Consider the following 20,411-nt stretch of genomic DNA (forward strand, 5'->3'; position numbering starts at 1 on the left):
GGTTTTCATACATCGGGGCTGCATGCAGCAATTATACTCTTCTGCGGTTTCTTTGCGTGGTGCCAACATTGCATTGGCGATATGGATGCAAACTAGCTACTGAGAGAATGATTAGGGTGGTTGCGGCGCACCGGAGTTCTATGGCCTTGATGACACTGCACTTCAGTGAACTTCATACCTTAAAAACAGGGCCGAGGACTAATAATTGTTGCAGCGTAAGAAACTGCGGACGGAGGTTTCTGATTCTGCCTCACTTCCATTGAAAATGGTTGTCCCTGTACCTCCATGCTCCCAAGGCTGGATAAGTAGCCTTTGGAAACTTTATATGCTTTCCACCGATTGCCACCATTTTGAGGAAATTATCAAATTTTCTCTGAATGAGGGCGACTGAAATCCAATTACAGATTTCTTAGTCTTAGTTTTAGCAGGATGTAGGGCTTTGGAGAGGAGGGTCATAAATAGGAGCAGGAAGTAAGCAATGTAATGAAGGTTGATTTGCTAAAGTACATAAAGAAAGTCAGTTGGGAACCTTCGCGAGGATAAGACGTGTCATGGTCACCGTGGGACGGAGGTGGTGGCTTGAAAAGTTATACTGAGTGTGTTTAAGTCGGGAGTGAGTGATCCCTAAGGATTAGTAAAGTTGTCTCCCTGCGAAGAAAGTTTGGAAAGTTCGCAAGTGCGTTTCCAAGAGGGGGCGTGGGAGCCACGTAGCTATTTGTCTGCTTTCAAGGCAGTGTTGAAGTTTAGTGGTCGTACACGGACTCGGCAAAGAGAGTGGCCTCTTTCTGCTGAGATACTCAATGTCAGCGACTCGTTAAATAAGAATCTAAGTGTTAGGGATGCATGAATGTGAAGAGACTGCTGGACGGAAGCATGGTGAGCTCCATGGTTTTTCACGTTTCGGGTGGCGATTAGCTGGAACTCTGGGTTAACGAACGAAGCAGGATTGAAGAAGTCTAATAAAATAGGATAAATTCCGTTTGTTCCAATGGAAACTTGAAGAGTGGTGTTCTCATATGTGTAATTACTCTTGCTGACTTTAGACTGTCATTCTGTTTCGTTTATGGAGGCACTAACCCAAAAACAAAAGAGCACAAATCAATGAACAACAACGCGACATTCACCGCGAAACATGAGCACCCTACGAATAACATAAAGTTCCAAATCGAGAAAGTATACTGTGTAAGGAAACCATACCCTATGACTGAAAAAGTCGGCTCCAAAATCCGTGATGAAAAAGCAATGCGACCTGTGACCTCAGAAGTTAAGTCGCATAGTGCTCAGAGCCATTTGAACCATTTTTTGAAAAAGCAATCCAGCGCATCGATTGAAAGTTCGATTGCAACTTCTGTTAACACGAAAGGAAAAACAGATGTCATCAGAATGTGGAACGAGGAACGCAGAAGGCTGACAGTAAAATGCAGAATAAATCATCGTTAATCAAAACTGTCATTCAGTCTATAAATACTGAAAGAACGACAAGTATCATCTACTCGTAATGATTACAATACAACAGTTGCTGATGCTTTGTCAAAATAAGCGAAGAGCATCTATGTTCAAGAGTTTTTGAAATTTAGGTGGGATTTAGACGGAGTGAACCCAAAATAACAATAAGAACTACACACAACTGTGTGAAGGACTGAGTCTCTACACATATCCTCGAGTTCTTGCAGTTTAACCTTATTACTATTTAGTTCCTCACAGTTTGACACTAATGGCTCCTTTAGGCTTATTAGAATATGTATTCGTATAGGAATGATCAAAGTGTAGTCGCTAGAACAATCCACCACTTGAAGTTGTACTCCGTTTTGGGTTCAATATAACTCGAAAATGGAAGCTGATTTTACTTTCATGCTGTATTCTGACTACTTATCGAATGATTTCTCAACTCCTCTGATTGTTGTGTGCCATGCCTTGTGAACTTTATCAAGCGTTGTGACAGAAGACAGTCAGTGCTGAATGCAGACATGCGCAAAGATATCCGCGGTTCTAGGAGGGCATGCTCCCCATACCATTATTATTAAAATAATATAGGCCTCTTTCTGCTGAGAATCTCAATGTCAGTGACTCGTTAAATAAGAATCTGAGTGTTAGGGATGCATGAATGTGAAGAGACTGCTGGACGGAAGCATGGAGAGCTCCCTGCTTTTTCACATTGTTTCGGATGGCGACTAGAATAAGAATCTGGTGCCACATAATACCGCAGAATCATTAAATGTTAATTTTCCCACTTCATAGTAAAATGTGTGCTATGCAATAAGTGGAATAAATAGATTATATGCTTCTCGGAAAACTAATTTACTCGTGTACTACTTTTGAGTGCAGAGAAGCTCCTTAGCTCTTTGTTGTGCGTTGCATAGATTGTGGTATCTGCTCATATTACTTGGTGAGGAAGTTCTTTTTTCTTGGGATCGAAGTGGAGTGGACAGTCTATTTCCGATTAATATTCATACGACTAATGACGTGATACTAGTTTTATTTATTCCATCAGATATGGCGCAAGCCTTACACCGTCAACTTGAAGAACGTGCTGATAATGATGCCTGCACACTGCAGCCTGAGTAAAAATGATGGCTTTGTATTTATATCTTAGCCTCTACCATAATGCTCGGTCAGCCAACTTTAACACGTGGCTATGGCACTGCGCACCCTTCATCACTTCACGTGTCCCGAGTCACGTCCTCAATATATTGTGGACGTGATGCGTCAAATATTTAATTAAAGGAATATGCGTGGCACGAGTTGAGCAAAAACTAATTTTGTTACTTTCTGCCAGGTTAAAATAATTCACGGGGATATTTATGCTTTTTCTATTGTTTCATTTGTTTTAACCCTGTTGGTATTCATTTATATATACCGCGCGCGCGAACATACACGTACGCACAATCACACACACATACACAGTGTCTATCGAGCTAGGTGGCGGAGTGGCTAGCACAACGGACTAGCATTCAGGGACGATGGTTAAAATTCCCGTCGAGTCACCCAGATTAGCTGTTCCGTGATTTCCTTAAATCGCCCCAACCAAATGCTGGGATGGTTTCTCTGAAAAGGGATTTCGTTCCCCATCCTTTCGTAATCCGAGCTTGTGCTCCGTCTCTAAGGACCACGTCGTTGACAGGATATTAAACTCTAGTCTTCCTTCCGTGCTTCATTGCGTGCAGTGAGAGAGAAGACCGATATCTGTCGGAAACACACACGTGGTTTTGTATTTCACAATCCCTGTGCACTGAGAGGTTTGCCAATGTCCTGGTGGGGCAAGAGCTGTGGGAAGGAGACTGAAAGATGTTAAGCTTTTCTGCTGGAGAGCTACGACAATGGAATGCTCGACTGATTGTGAGAAGATAACTACAAGGATTTTGCGGAAGGATATACTGCTAATAACCAATCCATCCACCACAAGTGTGCACGATTTCTCAAAGGCGACGTGGCATTGATTCTGCAAAGTTCTTCGATGTTGTAGACTGATGGTTCATCTTCTACCGAGCGCTTTCTATATTCGTCCAAAGGTCACTTGCATTTCCAGATTCACGTGACAATGGTCTCGAATTCTCTGTCCACATATTCTCCATTGGGGAAGTCCGGTGATCGTGGAAGGAACGCCTTTGGCTTGATTTTGACTTGGAAACAATATTGAACAGCTCTGCTCTGATGGATTGTAGTGTGACCGTGTAAATGAATTGACACCAGTTCATTTATAAATAAAGGGTTTATAATTAACCAAGTTTGACTCCATATGAGTAGGTGTGTACAGCGACTGTAGTATATTTGAAAGAAAGAAGAGGAATTCAGCAATCAGTTGCCAGCTCAGTCTCGATTTTTACTTCACATGTAGTTTTCAATTATTGAATAATTACTTTCAGTGCGTTTAAATCGTGTCATATAATGTCGTCAGGTTTTTGAAAACATATGCTACAGCACTGTAAACAACAGTTTCAGTTAGAATCTGGTCACATACACCTTAAAGTCGTATAATAAAGGGTAGGATTCGTGACTAATTGCTGGATTCCTTTTCCCTTTTTTTTGGCGTTTGTATTTGGTACGCTATATCAGTATTTTAGATACTGTGCAAGAATTTAGTTACTGTCATACTAGAGGTATTCGGAAAGTAAGGTCCTATCGATCGCGAAATGGAAATCACAGTGAAAATCCGATGAAGCTTTGTATAGATTTGTTGGACAGAGTCTCTAGTATTCCCGTTGATCGCGTCACGTCGCTCTTTCCAGTTCTGACCACACAGTGAGTACGGAAATATATATACAAATAGTCTCTCGCCAACTATGAGTGGCTATGAGAGATTTTGCCTGATTTCATGCAGCCCACACAGCGTAGCTGTCATGCATCTCCTTCTTAATGACAACTCTCAGCCGCACTCTGCAGGGCAATGAAGATGCTCCGGCAGCGTTTTCGATGGGAAGTATTTGATTACCGATCATACAGGCCGGCTTGGCTCCCTCTGATTTTCATCTCTGTACACATGAATTGCTCGCTACGAAGATCGCATTTCGGCATAGAAAACAAGCTGCAGATCAGAGTAGAGAATTGGCGGAAAGCGCAGGTGACTACCTTCTATGACGAGAGTACTGGAAAGTTGGAACAGCGCTACGATAAATGTCTGAGTCGGAGTGGCGACTGTGCAGGGAAGTAACTGGAAGCAAATAAAACATTTTTGATCTTCACTGTGGTTACTATTTCGCGACCAACCGTACATTACTTTCTGAATAGCCCTCGTAGGTAGAGGTCTAGATTAAACTGTGTGTGTAGCATCCGCATCTACACACTGACTGGAGAGCAATTCCACGCACAACCGCGTCCCGCGGCTGATTTAGGCTCAACTGTCATGTGCTATTGGCATAGGCATCTGCCTGCTGTAATGAAAACAGTTCCGAGTACCAAGCAAGCACAACAACAGCAATAACAAGGCTTCTTGTTAACGCCTGGAACTCAGGACTCGACCATTACAGGTATCACTCTCGCCGCCTGTCGTCGTTGCAATTGGTGACAAGAGGCGCAACCACCGCGGTACAGCTACCCTCTGCAAGTCATGTGCCGGAAAATAGCCTGCACTCTGTACCTCCACCTCAGCAGTACTTAGGCCGGCGCACGGTCCCGGAAGAGTCAGTTCCTCATTGGCATTAACTCCGAGCAATTACTCCGAACGCGCTCCGGTCACTCATTCGGATTATACTCCCGGCCACCGCCTATGCCGGACGGACCACTCTCTCGCCAGGCACTGACGTACTGACTTAGGCCTTATACTACGCTTCGTTCTGTTAGAGTTTTTCATGGCAAACTTTCTACAGGGCTGACCGCGAATCTCGATTGTCAGGCAATAGCCTTCTTGCAACTGTTAAGACTAATGTCAAATGAAACTATATGGTTCAAGAGACCTTTTAAAGCCTATGATGTATATAAATGCTGATCGAAACGACTGGTGAATGTTCGTACCAAGGCTGGGGTTCGAATCTGGGTGTGCTCACTAGGCAGATGCGCTAACCACTACGCTACCCTGACACAGTGGCTTTGCACATCTGCACGGACTATCCTAGCACCACTCGCTCCCCAATCCAAATTCTCATTTACGCCTCAGTAAACTTGGTATTCCCCCTAAATTCGAAGAGCATTGCAGAGGCTCTCCAGCTGTATTGCAATTGCACCCCAGCATTGAACGAAATGGGAACTCCTCCCTGAGACCCAGGCATAGATGATATAATTAAATGAAACCATATGGTCCCAGAGACCTTTTCAGATTCCAAATATCTGTGATGTATATATGCAGACTGAATCAACGGATGATTCATGTTCATTAGGCATATGCTACGGTGCTATTCCAATAGAGCTGGAGAGCTTCTGCAGTGCTATTCGAGTTTAGGGGAAATACCAAGTGGGTTGAAGCGTGGCTGGGAAGTGTGCTAAGGTTGTCCGTACAGTTGTGAAAACCCACTGTGCCAGGGTAGCCTAGTGGTTAGCGCATCTGCCTAGTGAGCGGGAGACCCGAGTTATAACCCCAGCCGTGGTACAAGTTTTCATTTATCGCTTCAGTCTGCTTCCATACATCTTATGATTAATGTATCATACTATATCACTTTTGCATTCCCGAAAATAAATGTGTTATCACTTGCAGTCTACTCAAGTGCTGTTTTATCTGTATGTAGCGAACCCCAGTGTGCAACAGTTTGGCAACAAGGATAAAGTTTCGACCAAGGCTCAAAGCCTCGTCCGCCATATCAGAATGGCGACGACGGTAAAACTCTTGTTTGCGATGTTTCCTTCGTTGGCGACGTAGGATCCACGCTACTCTGTGCATTTTCATCGTTGGCGCAGAGGGTAACCGATTTCATTTGCCCAGTGCCTGAACAGGTGACGGTCATAGCATTTTCAGTCTCATCTGCCATACCGCCACTGCCTCCTCCAACCACCCTGACCTGCCTCCAGTTGTATCAGCACACTGCAGCTACGGCGGGTCGTCTTCTGCTGCGGACATCAGCTGCCCATCGGGCTCCAGCTCATTTCCATTACAGAGCCTCTCCACGCCAGGCCTCTGATTTATTTACGACTGTACGGTAGGGCACCATCGCCAAAGGCAAGCACAATGAGGTGGTTGAAAACCTTTAAAGAGACAGCCGGTGTCAAAGACGTTCCTTTAAGTGGAGGTTTATCTGGACATGCTCTGACAGTTCCTCCACCACATATCAAAGAGCAGCAGCTGTCCATCATGTTTCGCATAATTTTGCCCCCCCCCCCCCCTCTACTGCAGTTTTAACGAGCAGAATGCTCTGAATGTGCCCTGAATGACACTTTTCCTGAGAGGTGCATGGATCGTGATGGTCCCATCACATAGCCCCAGCAGTCACCTGATGTCACGCAACTAGACTTCTTTGTGGGGTAGTGTCAAGGACCGCATGTGCACGACACGAGTCATTGATATTGCTGCCCGCCATGCAAGCAATGAAGCAGTCAGATCTGTTGATACTGCAGTGGTGACTTGTACATTGGCAGAACTCTAATATCGCCTTGATTTCGGGCATACATTGAATTATGGCATAACAGAAAAAAGTTTAAGAGATGCTTTACAATAAACCACGAAGCTCTGTCTGTAATAGTTTCCAAGTTATGAATTTTTGACATGATAGCTAGAGCTTATGGATAACGTGTTGGAGCAGCTGTACAGTCTTTCCATCCAGTCCTGTTTTAGGTGCAGGCCATGTCTAGTGAAACCTCGTTTATTGATAATCCCGACTGGTTCAGAAAATGGTTCAAATGACTCTGAGCACTATGGGTCTTAACATCTGAGGTCGTCAGTCCCCTAGAACTTAGAACTACGTAAACCTAACTAACCTAAGGACATCACACACATCCATGCCCGAGGCAGGATTCGAACCTCCGACCGTTGCGGTCGCGCGGTGCAAGACTGTAACGCATAGAACCACTCGGCCACAGCGGCCGGCTCCCGACTGGTAGCAGAGCAACATGTGGAAAGTCAACTCCCAGCAGTGCCACTTCTAACCCCACATTTATCCATCTCACAGTTTCTGAAAGTTTTTAAAATACGCTACCTGACAAAATAAGGCAAGCACTTGGAAGGAGAGAACGAAACGAAATGAAACTTGAGGGACTGGGAGGGTATGAAATGCTATTTCAGAGGTTACAGAAGAGAGTGACAATTTACAAAGAACTACATAGTGTGAACCGACTTAGCAACATGACGCTGCGCGCCTTCTGGCCGGGATGCATGCCTGATTCGGTTGGGAAGGGTGTCATCCTTTCCTGAGACAAGCTGGGCAATAACTGTTGTAACTGATCCCACACATGTTATGTAAGAGATAGATCTGGGGATCTTTCTGCCCGTGGGAATATCTCAACATCACAGAGACAGTTCATAGAGATACGTGCCATGTATGTACTAGCATTGTCTTGTTGAAAGGCGGCACCACGATTGTGTCGCATGACAGGTGACACATGAGGACGCAGGATGCCCATGACGAACCACTGTGCCATCAAGGCTCCCTCATTTACTACCAACCGTGAACTGAAGTAATACCCGTTGGCTCCCCACACCATGACTCCAAAATAACATCGCTGTGCCTCTCTAAAACTTTGGATGAATGGGACCTCTGTCCAGATCGTCGCCATGTTAGACGACTTTGGTCATACATGGTAGTATAGAACCGCGATTCATCGCTCAACATAATGCGGCGCCCTTCATCAGCAGTCCATGCTCCCCGATCATGGCCCAATGACAAACGTAGACGTTGTGTTGTGGTGTAAGGGCAGCCTACGCATTGGATGACCAAATGGAGAGCCATAATGAAACCCATTTCACATTCTTTCAGGTGCTGATAACACTGTCTCACTGGAGTACAGGGTATCTCTGTGTCCTTGACAATGTTTACACAAAATCTGGTGCTGTTCGTGCCCCTTATATACCCATCAGGCACGGTAACAACAGTAAACATCAAGAACACTAATACACACTGGTGGTCATTTCACCTGTCATGGAGAATTGCTACTCTAACCATTGCTATACCAATCGATGGTGTGTACATCTAGGATATTTCATTAACATCCGACCATGTCTTTTGGGTGTTTCACTTCTTTTATCATGTAGTGTATATTTGCATTTAACATGCCAAATCTTAAATTTGTGTTTATGCAAAATAATTTATTCTTTATGCTAAAATATTTTTCTAATTGATACTTCAGAACTTCAAAAGGAAGAAATGAAGAAGCTTAGGGAGAAGTATCAAAAAATTCTAGATGACATTAAGGAGTTTACTGATCAGCATGACGTCGATGCACTAACTGTGCGCTTCATAGAAACTCAAGAAGAAAACTTTGCTCAGTTTAACTGTTTGAACGACATGTACAATGAGGTAAGCAAGTGTCAGTGATTCCAACGTTAATTTTACATTACATAGAGCTAACATCTTTCTGCACTAAAGAGCATCAGTCATATACTTTGACAAATGGGAGTGAGGCTGAGGAGAGCAGAATGACACAATCTGTGTATCCACGGGATAGCGTATACTAAAATACAGTACTGGCCATCAAAATTGCTACTCCAAGAAGAAATTCAGATGATAAACGGGTATTCATTCGACAAATATATTATACTAGATCTTACATGTGATTACATTTTCATGAAATTTGGGTGCTTAGATCCTGATAAATCAGTACCCAGAACAACCACCTCTGGCCGTAATAACGGCCTTGATACGCCTGGGCATTGAGTCAAACAGAGCTTGGATGGCGTGTACAGGTACAGCTGCCCATGCAGCTTCAACACGATAGCACAGTTCATCAAGGGTAGTGACTGGCGTATTGTGACGATCCAGTTGCTCGGTCACCATTGACCAGACGTTTTCAATTGGTGAGAGATCTGGAGAATGTGCTGGCCAGGACAGCAGTCGAACAGTTTCTATATCCAGAAAGGCTCATACAGGGCCTGCAACATGCGGTCGTGCATTATCCTGTTGAAATGTATTGTTTCGCAGGAATCGAATGAGGGGTAGACCCACGGGTCGTAACACATCTGAAATGTAACGTCCACTGTGCCGTCAATGCGAACAAGAGGTGACCGAGACGTATAACCAATGGCACCCCGTACCATCACGCCGGGTGATACGCCAGTATGGCGATGACGAATACACGCTTCCTATGTGCGTTCACCGCGAGATCACCAAACACGGATGCGACCATCATGATGCTGTAAACAGACCTGGATTCATCCGAAAAAATGACGTTTTGCCATCCGTGCACCAAGGTTCGTCGTTGAGTACACCATCGCAGGCGCTCTTGTCTGTGATCCAGCGTCAAGGGTAACCGCAACTATGGTCTCCGAGCTGATAGTCCATGCTGCTGCAAACGTCGTCGAACTGTTCGTGCAGATGGTTGTTATTTTTGCAAACGTCCCCATCTGTTGACTCAGGGATCGAGACGTGGCTGCACGATCCGTTACAGCCATGCGGATACGATGCCTGTCATCTCGACTGCTAGTGATACGAGGCCGTTGGGATCCAGCACGGCGTTCCGTATTACCCTCCTGAACCCACCGATTTCATATTCTGTTAACAGTCATTGGATCTCGACCGACGCAAGAAGCAATGTCGCGATACGATAAACCGCAATTGCGATAGGCTACAATCCGACCCTTATCAAAGTCGGAAACGTGATGGTACGCATTTCTCCTCCTTACACGAGGCATCACAACAACATTTCACCAGGCCACGCCGGTCAACTGCTGTTTGTGTATGAAAAATCGGTTGGAAACTTTCCTCATGTCAGCACGTTGTAGGTGTCGCCACCGGCGCCAACCTTGTGTGAATGCTCTGAAAAGCTAATAATTTGCATATCTCAGCATCATCTTCCTGTCGGTTAAATTTCGCGTCTGTAGCACATCATCTTCGTGGTGTGGCTCTGAGCACTATAGGACTTAACTTCTGAGGTCATCAGTCCCCTAGAACGTAGAACTACTTAAACCTAACTAACCTAAGGACATCACATACATCCATGCTCGAGGCAGGATTCGAACCTGTGACCTTAGCGGTCTCGCGGTTTCAGACTGTAGCGCCTAGAACCGTTCGGCCACCCCGGCCGGCTCTTGGTGGTGTAGCAATTTTAATGGTCAGTAGTGTAGGAAGAAAAATTTGACAAGTGTTGGATGAAGAAGACACTGGTATGAGCAAACAAGTAAGTAAGTCTAACTTTGCATGATGTAACTGCAGACAGAATGACGAGAGACAATGCGCGTAGCATTTGTGGTCTAAGACAAGGACTTCGACGATTAATGAGGGTCTTAAACGTTCAACCCGAGACAGGTGGGGATAAAGTGTACTGGTATAAAGAGGGTGTTAGGAATAGTTAGGAATATAGTTACAGTTATTGTGGTAATTGTTATCTTGGTACGTTCCCATTTCAATGCGTTATTTGTTTTTTCTCTGCATGTAACAGTCTTCCCGCAAACACATCGCATCATTTACCACCTGCTGCACTGTGCGTAGTTGTAACTGTGCAGTGAAATGGGCTACGTCTGACAGTCTAGGCTATCCGTTTTGTGTCCACGTGTCCACACTTCAGTACCTGAGCTGCTGCCCAGGGGAAAATAAACTTTAATGACTTCCTTGTGACACGCGTAGTTGGGGATACTAACCAAACTAAGAACATACTACTCACAATAACTATAATTATTAGAGTACAAATGATGTAAACACTGATGTAACATTAATCAGTGCACTCTCCTTAGTAATCCCTTACAGCCTGATGTAGTGTGGGTCGCATAAGACGTAACACTCCTTTTACACTGTGAAAAGCTGAAGACATGGAAAAGAGGTTTTCAGCGCATGACGGTATACAGTGGGGCACATAATTTTGTTATATAGGGAACACTCTCGTTTTTTTGTATCGACCGAGATATTGAAGAAAGTATTTTCTTTTGTTTAGAACGATATGCGTATCTAATGGCATCCGAAAGCTATGGAAGATACGAATACAGTCCTATAACGCTTGTTAATGTTAGCGTTAAAATCTGTCGCAAAATCTGAGAAACGTGCTGAAATTGAAATTCAAGTCAGCCAGACTCTGATATTTGGCGTGTAAAAAACTGTGAACTGGGGCTGTCACACCAGGCTCTAGCTTTATATGCAGCAACAAGACAGGCCGACACTACTAAGATAAAACGTATTTTGGAATCAAAGTTATGAAAGGCTGATACTCGAAAAAATGAGAGAAAAAATAATGCATTATTTTCATGAATGTCGGAGTGTAAATAATCAGTGTAAGGGTCCAAGAACAGCAGGGTAGTAAGGATGACAAGTATGGACAGCTGGACACGAGGATGTAGAGTGTGAAATGCTGGGGTGTTCAAAATGTTCAAATGTGTGAGAAATCTTACGGGACTTAACTGCTAAGGTCATCAGTCCCTAAGCTTACTAACTACTTAACCTAAATTATCCTAAGGAGAAACACACACACCCATGCCCGAGGGAGGACTCGAATCTCCGCCGGGATCAGCGGCACAGTCCATGACTGCAGCGCCTTATGCGGTGAGTGGTGTCGGCACGTCAGCACAGTCCCGCTATGGAGGGGTGGCCAGCAGTGAGTCAGTGAGTTCTGTCGGCAGACACAGAGGGAGGCGGCAATTTAGGTTCGACGTGGCCGGAGTCGAACCCAGGTTCTCTGCGGACACTGGAGGCACTGACGTGTCCGAAACGGCCCCACCAGAGTGGACCTAGTTCGGTGCCTGAAAACATCAGGGTAACTGGCGCTAGCACGCCGCAGGCCGATGTGGCCGTGCGGTTCTAAGCGCTTCAGTTTGGAACCGCGTGGCCGCTACGGTCGCAGGTTCGAATCCTGCCTCAGGCATGGATGTGTGTGATGTCCTTAGGTTAGTTAGGTTTAAGTAGTTATAAGTTCTAGGGGACTGATGACCTCAGAAGTTAAGTCCCATAGCGCTCAGAACCGTTTGAACCATTTTTTGCTAGCACGCCTGTGACTGCGCCTAGTAGCCGGTGTGAACTGAGGCTCCAGCTGCCTGCTGCTGAGTCTGGGGCTCAAGTCTAGACCGGAGTCGACGTGCAGCAAGGCGCCGGCGCTAATAGTGACGGAAGCCCCTTCTGACGTCGGGACAGGGCAAGTCCGATATCGATTGATGAGAGGCAAGTCCCCATTGCAAGTGATCTCCGGGTGGCCTGGAGCAACTTGGCCTGTTGTAGGGCAGCTTATGGAGTGCGTGATGCTGAGGTAGCAGTACTACAATGCCTACCTCTGGAATATAGTAACAGATGGACCACTAATAATTACTGCATTAACACAGTTTTGTAAATATTATGTCGCTCCTTAATGCCCAACTCGATTGTGACTTTCTCCTTAGTAGCTGCGACTACACAAATAGGTCCGTGTGTGTGTGTGTGTGTGTGTGTGTGTGTGTACGACATGTTTCGCCTCTTTTGGTCATGAAGCACAATCAGTGGTGTATTAGTGTTGTCTTTTCTTCACTCCTATGTCTTGTTACGAATCTAGTTCGTTGCCCTACACAGTCCATTAGTCCTACTGCGAGGGACAGTTATATCGTTATAATTGTTGCCTCAAAACAGTTGAAGTTACGTATTTAAGTTTATGTTTGTTTGCAGCTACATATTTGCAGTACTGGTACATATTAACACGTTCATGCCGGCGCTGAGGACTGTGTTTCTTGCTGTGGGGCGTCGCGCTTATTCATGCTTTCCTTCATCTGCTTTTCCTCTTAAGCGGTGTGGAGGGTGCGGTCGTATTTGCGCCCTAGGCTATTATTTCAGTGCATTGACCATTTGTTTTTAAAACAATCAGAGATCATGTCAAATAACTTTACGCTAAATTAATAACAAATTTTGTGATATTTCGTCAGTAAGCTGTCTCTAAGTGTCATACGAAATTATATTCAGAGGTCGTCGTTGCGCCTGACTGACAGGCAATATGTCACACGTTATTGTATTGCTGGTAGCATAATACACAGAGTGGAGCGTGAGCCACTGGTGGTATACGCTGTCTAATGGGAAGATCTAGCGTGGCTACCAAAACTACGGTTCGGTAGTTTCGATACGATCCATAAATGACGTACTAAATGGTAGGATTTCCGTAGTACTCGTAGGGAAAGAAACATAAATTAATGTGTAAGACAGGAACTGGAAGTCGACGACTTCTCTTTATGTTTGTTTGCTTGTTTGTTTTGCACATAAATAGAATTTCACATCATTTATTTTACAAGCAGTAAAAATTAGTTCAACGCGTAACTTACGCCGTTTTATGTAACCGAAGCAATTACTTTTGATGCAAGTAAACTTCAAATGCACAAACATAAAAATATATATAATTGTTGCTGTTATTTTGTAGTCAGTAGAAAGTTCATCATCATGATGAAAGACAAAAATTTCCTGTTATTATTGATAAATACGAAAATTGTCTGTGAACAACACAAAAATTTTTATACAAGTTCGACGAAGTACAGAAGCGATGTTTGACTTTTTTTTACCATTTCACATTTTTTGTTGAAGAAATTATAATTTCTGGCGTTCTATGATAAATCTGTATTATTTTCTTTATTTTTTCTGCAACATTCCTCTGTTTCACGTTAAAAATGGATAATTTCCGAAAATCTGAATTAGACATTGGCAATTTCAATTTTGCTATAAATACCGTTTACTTTTAAGTAACAGACAGGAGGATAATCATGTAGAACAAAAATGTTCACTAGCTTACCTGACCCCTTATATATCCTCACTAAGTTTCTAGATGGTTCATCACTACTGGTTTTTAGCGGAGTCTAGTATGACGCAGGTCGCACACGCAAAGAAACCGATCGTTATCAGTTAACGTCCGAAACGAATGCAACACACCTAACGTACAGGTAGTGCAGGCACGACCTCAACCCATTGGCTTATGCGGTCGGCTCGCACACAGTCGCAGGTTTCAGGTCCGCTATTCATTACTGTCTGTGAGACGGGCCGAGCAGTATAGCTTCTTCTTACTGTTTCTCCTTCTCTGTCAATAGATGACATGACATGTTATATATCGTGGGTGTTGTGGAAAGAATGACGATCATTCGTGGATCAGTTTTCAACAATTGCTGATATTTAGAACATGAAAGGGGTCGCTGTCTGCTATGTTCTGCGACTGTTCACACATTCAAGAAGTACACTGAACCGAGGCAGCCGAAGGAATGTTGCAGCTGTGTCAGATCGAACCGCCTCGTGAACGTAGTCGAGAGCTGCGTGTATTGCTGTGACGCCGAGATGACGATGTTTGGTTTGCGGGATGCTCAACTGCGCGCTCATTAGAGCCCATACAAAGTCCCAATTTTTTTCACAGTCCAATTTTTTTACACAGTCCAATCGAGCCACTGTCACGTATGATGACGATAAGGATGAAATGATGAGGACAACACAAACACCCAGTCCCCGGGCAGAGAAAATCCCCAACCCGGGCGGGAATCGAACCCGGGACCCCGTAATCCAGAGGCAGCAACGCTAGCCACTAGACCGCGAGCTGCGGACGATGATGTCGAGGCAAAGGAGCAAAGCGAACATTATAGAGCCGTAGAATGCTCAGTAGTTTTTGCGACTGCCGTAATGTGGTTCTTAAGGGACAAACCGTATGAAGATAATATCGCAATATCCAGAATAGATTACGGCAGGCAGTTAAATTGAAACGTCTCGTGAAGCTGTCTGAGGCGGTGTTTTTGCTCCACGACAACACCCCAGTTCATACTGCGCACGGCACGGCGCATACACACGTGCTGCTTACACTGAGCTGACAAAACTCATGGTATACCTCCTAATATCGTGCGGGACCTCCTCCTACCCGGCGTAGTGCAGCAGCTTGACGTGGTAAGGACTCAGCAAGTTGCTGAAAGTCCTCTACAGAAATACTGAGCCATGCTGCCTCTATATCCGTCCATAATTTCGGAAGTGTTGTCGGTGCAGGTTTATGTGCAAGAACTAATTTCTCGATTATGTCCCATAAATGTTCGATGCGATTCGTGTAGGGAGATCTGGGTGGCCGAATCATTCGCTGGAATTGTTCAGAATGTTGTTCAAACCAATCGCGAACAACTGTGCTCCAGTGAAATGGCACAATGTCACCCATAAAAATCTCATTGTTGTTTGGGAACATGAAGTCCATTAATAGCTGCAAATGGTCTCCAGGTAGCCGAACACAACCATTTCCAGTCAGTGATCGATTCAGTTAGACCAGAGGACCAAATCTGTTCCGTGTAAACACAGCCCACACCATCATGGAGCCACCACCAGCTTACGCGGTGCCTTCTTGACATTTTGGGTTCATCGCTTCGTGGGGGCTGCACCAGACTCGGACCCTAACATCAGCTCTTACCAACTGAAATCGGGACTCATCTGAGCAGGCATGGTTTTCCAGTCCTCTAGCGTTCAACTGATATGGTCAGGAGCCCAGAAGAGGTTGTGAGAGTGATGACGTGCTGTTAGCAAATGCACTAGCGTCGGTCGTCTGCTGCCGGTCATTAACGCCAAATTTTGCGGCACTAATGGATATGTTCGTCATACTTCCTACGTAGATATCTGCTGTTATTTCACGCAGTGGCGCCACCACCACTGCTCGACATGACATGGACTCAAAAAGTTGTTGAAAGTCACCCGGCGGCTGCCTGCGACCAGCGCTGCCTCTATAGCCGTCCGTAACTGAGTGTTGGCAGCGCAGGATTTTGTGCACGAACTGAGACCTAGATTATGTCCCATAAATGTTCGATGGGATTCATATCGGACGATCTGGGTGGCCAAACCATTCGCTCGAACTGTCCTGAATGTTCTTCAAACCAGCTGCAAACAAATGCGACGTGGTGACGTACCGCATTGTCGTCCATAACAGTCCCACAGTTGTTTTGAAACATGATGTCCATGAATGGCTGAATGGCTGCAAGTGGTCTCCAGGTAGCCAAACGTCACAATTTCCAGTTAATGACAGGTTTCATTGGAACATAAGACCCAATCCATTCCATGTAAACACAGCCCACAAGATTATGGGGTCATAACCAGCTTGCACAGTACCTTATTAACAACGTGGATCCATAGCATAGCTACGTGGGGTCTGCACCACACTTGGACCCTACCATCAGCGCCTACCAATGAAGTCGGGACTCATCTGACCACGCTATGGTTTTCCACTCGTCTATGGTACAAGTGATATGGTCACGAGCCCAGGAGAGGCACTGCAAGCGACGTCGTGCTGTAAACAAAAGCACTCGCGTGGGTCGCCTGCTGACATAGCCCATTAACGTAAAATTTCACCGCACTATCCTAACGGATACGTTCGTCGTACGTCCCATATTGATTTCTGCGGTTATTTCACGCCCTGTTGCTTGTATGTTAACATTGCCAACTCTACGGAAAAGTCACTGCTCTTGGCCTTTATGTAGAGCTGTAGGCCACTGCGTTGTCCGTGCTGAGATAAGTGCCTGAAATTTGATATTCTCGGCAAACTCTTGGCACTGTGGATCTCGGAATATTGAATTCCCTAACGATTTTCGAAATGAAATGTTCCATGTGTCCAGCCCCAACTACAATTCCGCGTTCAAAGTCAGTTAAAAAATGGTTCAAATGGCTCTGAGCACTATGGGACTTAACTGCTGTGGTCATCAGTCCCCTAGAACTTAGAACTACTTAAACCTAACTAACCTAAGAACATCACACACATCCATGCCCGAGGCAGGATTCGAATCTGCGACCGTAGCGGTCACACGGTTCCAGACTGTAGCGCCTAGAACCGCACGGCCACTTCGGCCGGCCAAAGTCAGTTAATCCTGCCGCGCGGCCATAATCGTGTCGGAAATCTTTTCACATGAATCATCTGTGTAAAAATGACTGCTCCGAAAATGCAGTGCTCTTTCATACCTTGCGTGCGCCATACTATCACCATCTGTGTATGTGCATATCGCTATCCCATTTCTTCTGTCACCGCACTGTATGTTTCCTCTCTTGCAAAAAAATGGTTCAAATGGCTCTGAGCACTATGGGACTTAACGTCTGAGGTCATCAGTCCCCTAGAACTTAGAACTACTTAAACCTAACTAACCTAAGCACATCACACACATCCATGCCCGAGGCAGGATTCGAACCTGCGACCGTAGCAGCAGCGCGGTTCCAGACTGAAGCGCCTAGAACCGCTCGGCCACAATGGCCGGCTCTCTTGCAATGATTCCCATTTAATAGTCCGAGCAATTCTGTTCCAAATTCCTGTGGTCTCTACAAGCTCGTTCGATCTAAGTTTCCGCTCCTACGTGATGTTTTTGTAGTAGTAGTAGTAGTTGTTGTTTTTGTCTTCATTCCAAAGACTGGTTTGAAGCAGGTGTTCACGCTATTCTATGCTGTGTAAGCCACTTCATCTCTGCATAACTGGTGCATCCTGCATCCATCTAGACTTGCGTACTGTGTTTATCTTTTGGTTTCACTTACTGCTTGGTTGATGTATAGATTGAATAACTTCGGGGATAGGCTACAACCAGCCTTCGCCCTCCTCAACCACTGGCACTGCCCTTTGACTTGTATCTGCCGTCCGGTTTGTGCACAAGTTGTAAATAACCTTTGCTCCCTGTAATGTATGTCTACTGCCTTCAGAATTTAAAAGAGTGTGTTGCAGTCAATAGTATCAAAACATTTCCATTCGTCAACAAAGGCTACACTAACAGAAAAAAATCGCAACACCAAAAAATAATTAACGTAGAGTAATGAAATTTGGGGAATTCATTTGTCTGGGTAACATATTTATGTGATTAATATTGCTAGATCACAGATTAACCGGAGATGAGCCACTGAAAATGTGAAATGCTGATACACTAACAACCGGAGTAGCCATTATAATGTCGAATGCAAGTATGCAAATGTGGTGAACTGTGTTTTACAGGTACTGGATGCCATTTTGTGAGGTAGAGCTCGATTCCTGTTACACTTGTTCTGTCAATGAAGGTACAGTTAATTCTATTTGTTGTCGTCCGATGATGTCCCGCGTGTGCTCGATTGGAGACAGCTCTGGTGACCGAGCAGGCCAAGGTAACAAGTCGACACTCTGTAGAGCATATTCAGTTAAAACAGGGGTATGTGGGCCAACGTTATCCTGTTAGAAAACAGTCCCTGCAATGCTGTTCATGAATGGCAACATGTTAGGTCGAATCACCACATTGACATACAAATTTGCGTCAGAGTTCGTGGGATAACCACAAGAGTGCTCCTTGTTGTTGTTGTGGTCTTCAGTCGTGAGACTGGTTTGATGCAGCTCTCCATGCTACCCTATGCTGCGCAAGCTTCTTCATCTCCCAGTACCTACTGCAACCTACATCCTTCTGAATCTGCTTAGTGTATTCATCTCTTGGTCTCACTCTACGATTTTTACCCTCCACGCTGCCCTCCAATGCCAAATTTATGATCCCTTGATGCCTCAGAGCATGTCCTACCAACCGGTCCTTTCTTCTTGTCAAGTTGTGGCACGAACTCCTCTTCTCCCTAATTCTATTCAATACCTCCTCACTAGTTATGTGATCTATCCATCTAATCTTCAGCATTCTTCTGTAGCACCACATTTCGAAAGCTTCTATTCTCTTCTTGTCTAAACTATTTATCGTCCACGTTTCACTTCCAAACTTGGCTACACTCCATATAAATACTTTCAGAAACGGCTTCCTGACACTTAAATCTATACTCTATGTTAACAAATTTCTCTTCTTCAGAAACGCTTTCCTTGCCATTGCCAGTCTACATTTTATATCCTCTCTACTTCGACCATCATCAGTTATTTTGCTCCCCAAATAGCAAAACTCCTTTACTACTTTTAAGTGCCTCATTTCCTAATCTAATTCCCTCAGCGTCACCCGACTTAATTCGACTACATTCCATTATCCTCATTTGGCTTTTGTTGATGTTCAGCTTATATCCTCCTTTCAAGACACTGTTCATTCCGTTCAACTGCTCTTCCATGTCCTTTGCTGTCTCTGACGGAATTACAATGTCATCGGCGAACCTCAAAGTTTTTATTTCTTCTCCATGGATTTTAATACCTACCCCGAACTTTTCTTTTGTTTTCTTTATTGCTTGTTCAATATACAGATTGAATAACATCGGGGAGAGGCTATAACCCTGTCTCACTCACTTTCCAACCACTGCTTCCCTTTCATGCCCCTCGACTCTTATAACTGCCATCTGGTTTCTGTACAAATTGTAAATAGCCTTTCGCTCCCAGTATTTTACCCCGGTCACCTTTAAAATTTGAAAGAGAGTATTCCAGTCAACATTGTCAAAAGCTTTCTCTAAGTCTACCAATGCTAGAAACGTAGGTTTGCCTTTCCTTAATCTTTCTTCTAAGATAAGTCGTAAGGTCAGTATTGCCTCACGTGTTCCAATATTTCTACGGAATCCAAACTGATCTTCCCCGAGGTCGGCTTATGTGCTCCTTATGTCATACGAGATCGCACCTCAGTTGTGCGAGCAGTGTGTCCAGGCTGCTGACAGGATGGTTGCAGGCGTTCACTGGGGCTCCTCCTAACCAACACACGGCCATCAATGGCATCGAAGCAGAACCAGCTTTCAACAGAAAACACAACAGGCCTCCACCATGCCCATCAGCGAGTTCTCGTTTGACTCTACTGAAGTCCCAAATGGCGTTGGTTTGAGGCCAGTGGAATGCACGCTACAGGGCGTCTGGCTGGGACCTGCTCGTGAAGTAACAGATTTGTGACAGTTGGTTGTGTCACTGTGGTGTCAACTGCTGCTCAGATGCAGTACGATGCGCCAGAGCCATACGCCGAACACGATGATCAAAGCTCTTGATAGTGCCACGTGGCCGTCCGGAGTCCGGTCTTCTTGCGACCACAGCTGCCAGCAATCATGTACAGTGGCTTCAGAACCGCAGAAGGAACA

General features: G+C 44.9%; 1 protein-coding gene across 1 annotated transcript in view; it reads left to right on the forward strand.

Moving 5' to 3' along the window:
- Window positions 1–20,411, forward strand: part of LOC126101382 (outer dynein arm-docking complex subunit 1-like) — a 145,106-nt gene that overhangs the window by 93,831 nt on the left and 30,864 nt on the right. Inside the window, exon 6 of the mRNA XM_049912048.1 lies at window positions 8,704–8,873. Coding sequence (XP_049768005.1) covers window positions 8,704–8,873 — 170 coding nt within the window. The remainder of the gene's footprint in view (window positions 1–8,703; window positions 8,874–20,411) is intronic.

Source organism: Schistocerca cancellata, chromosome 9, assembly GCF_023864275.1.
Source record: "Schistocerca cancellata isolate TAMUIC-IGC-003103 chromosome 9, iqSchCanc2.1, whole genome shotgun sequence".
Lineage (NCBI taxonomy): Eukaryota > Metazoa > Arthropoda > Insecta > Orthoptera > Acrididae > Schistocerca > Schistocerca cancellata.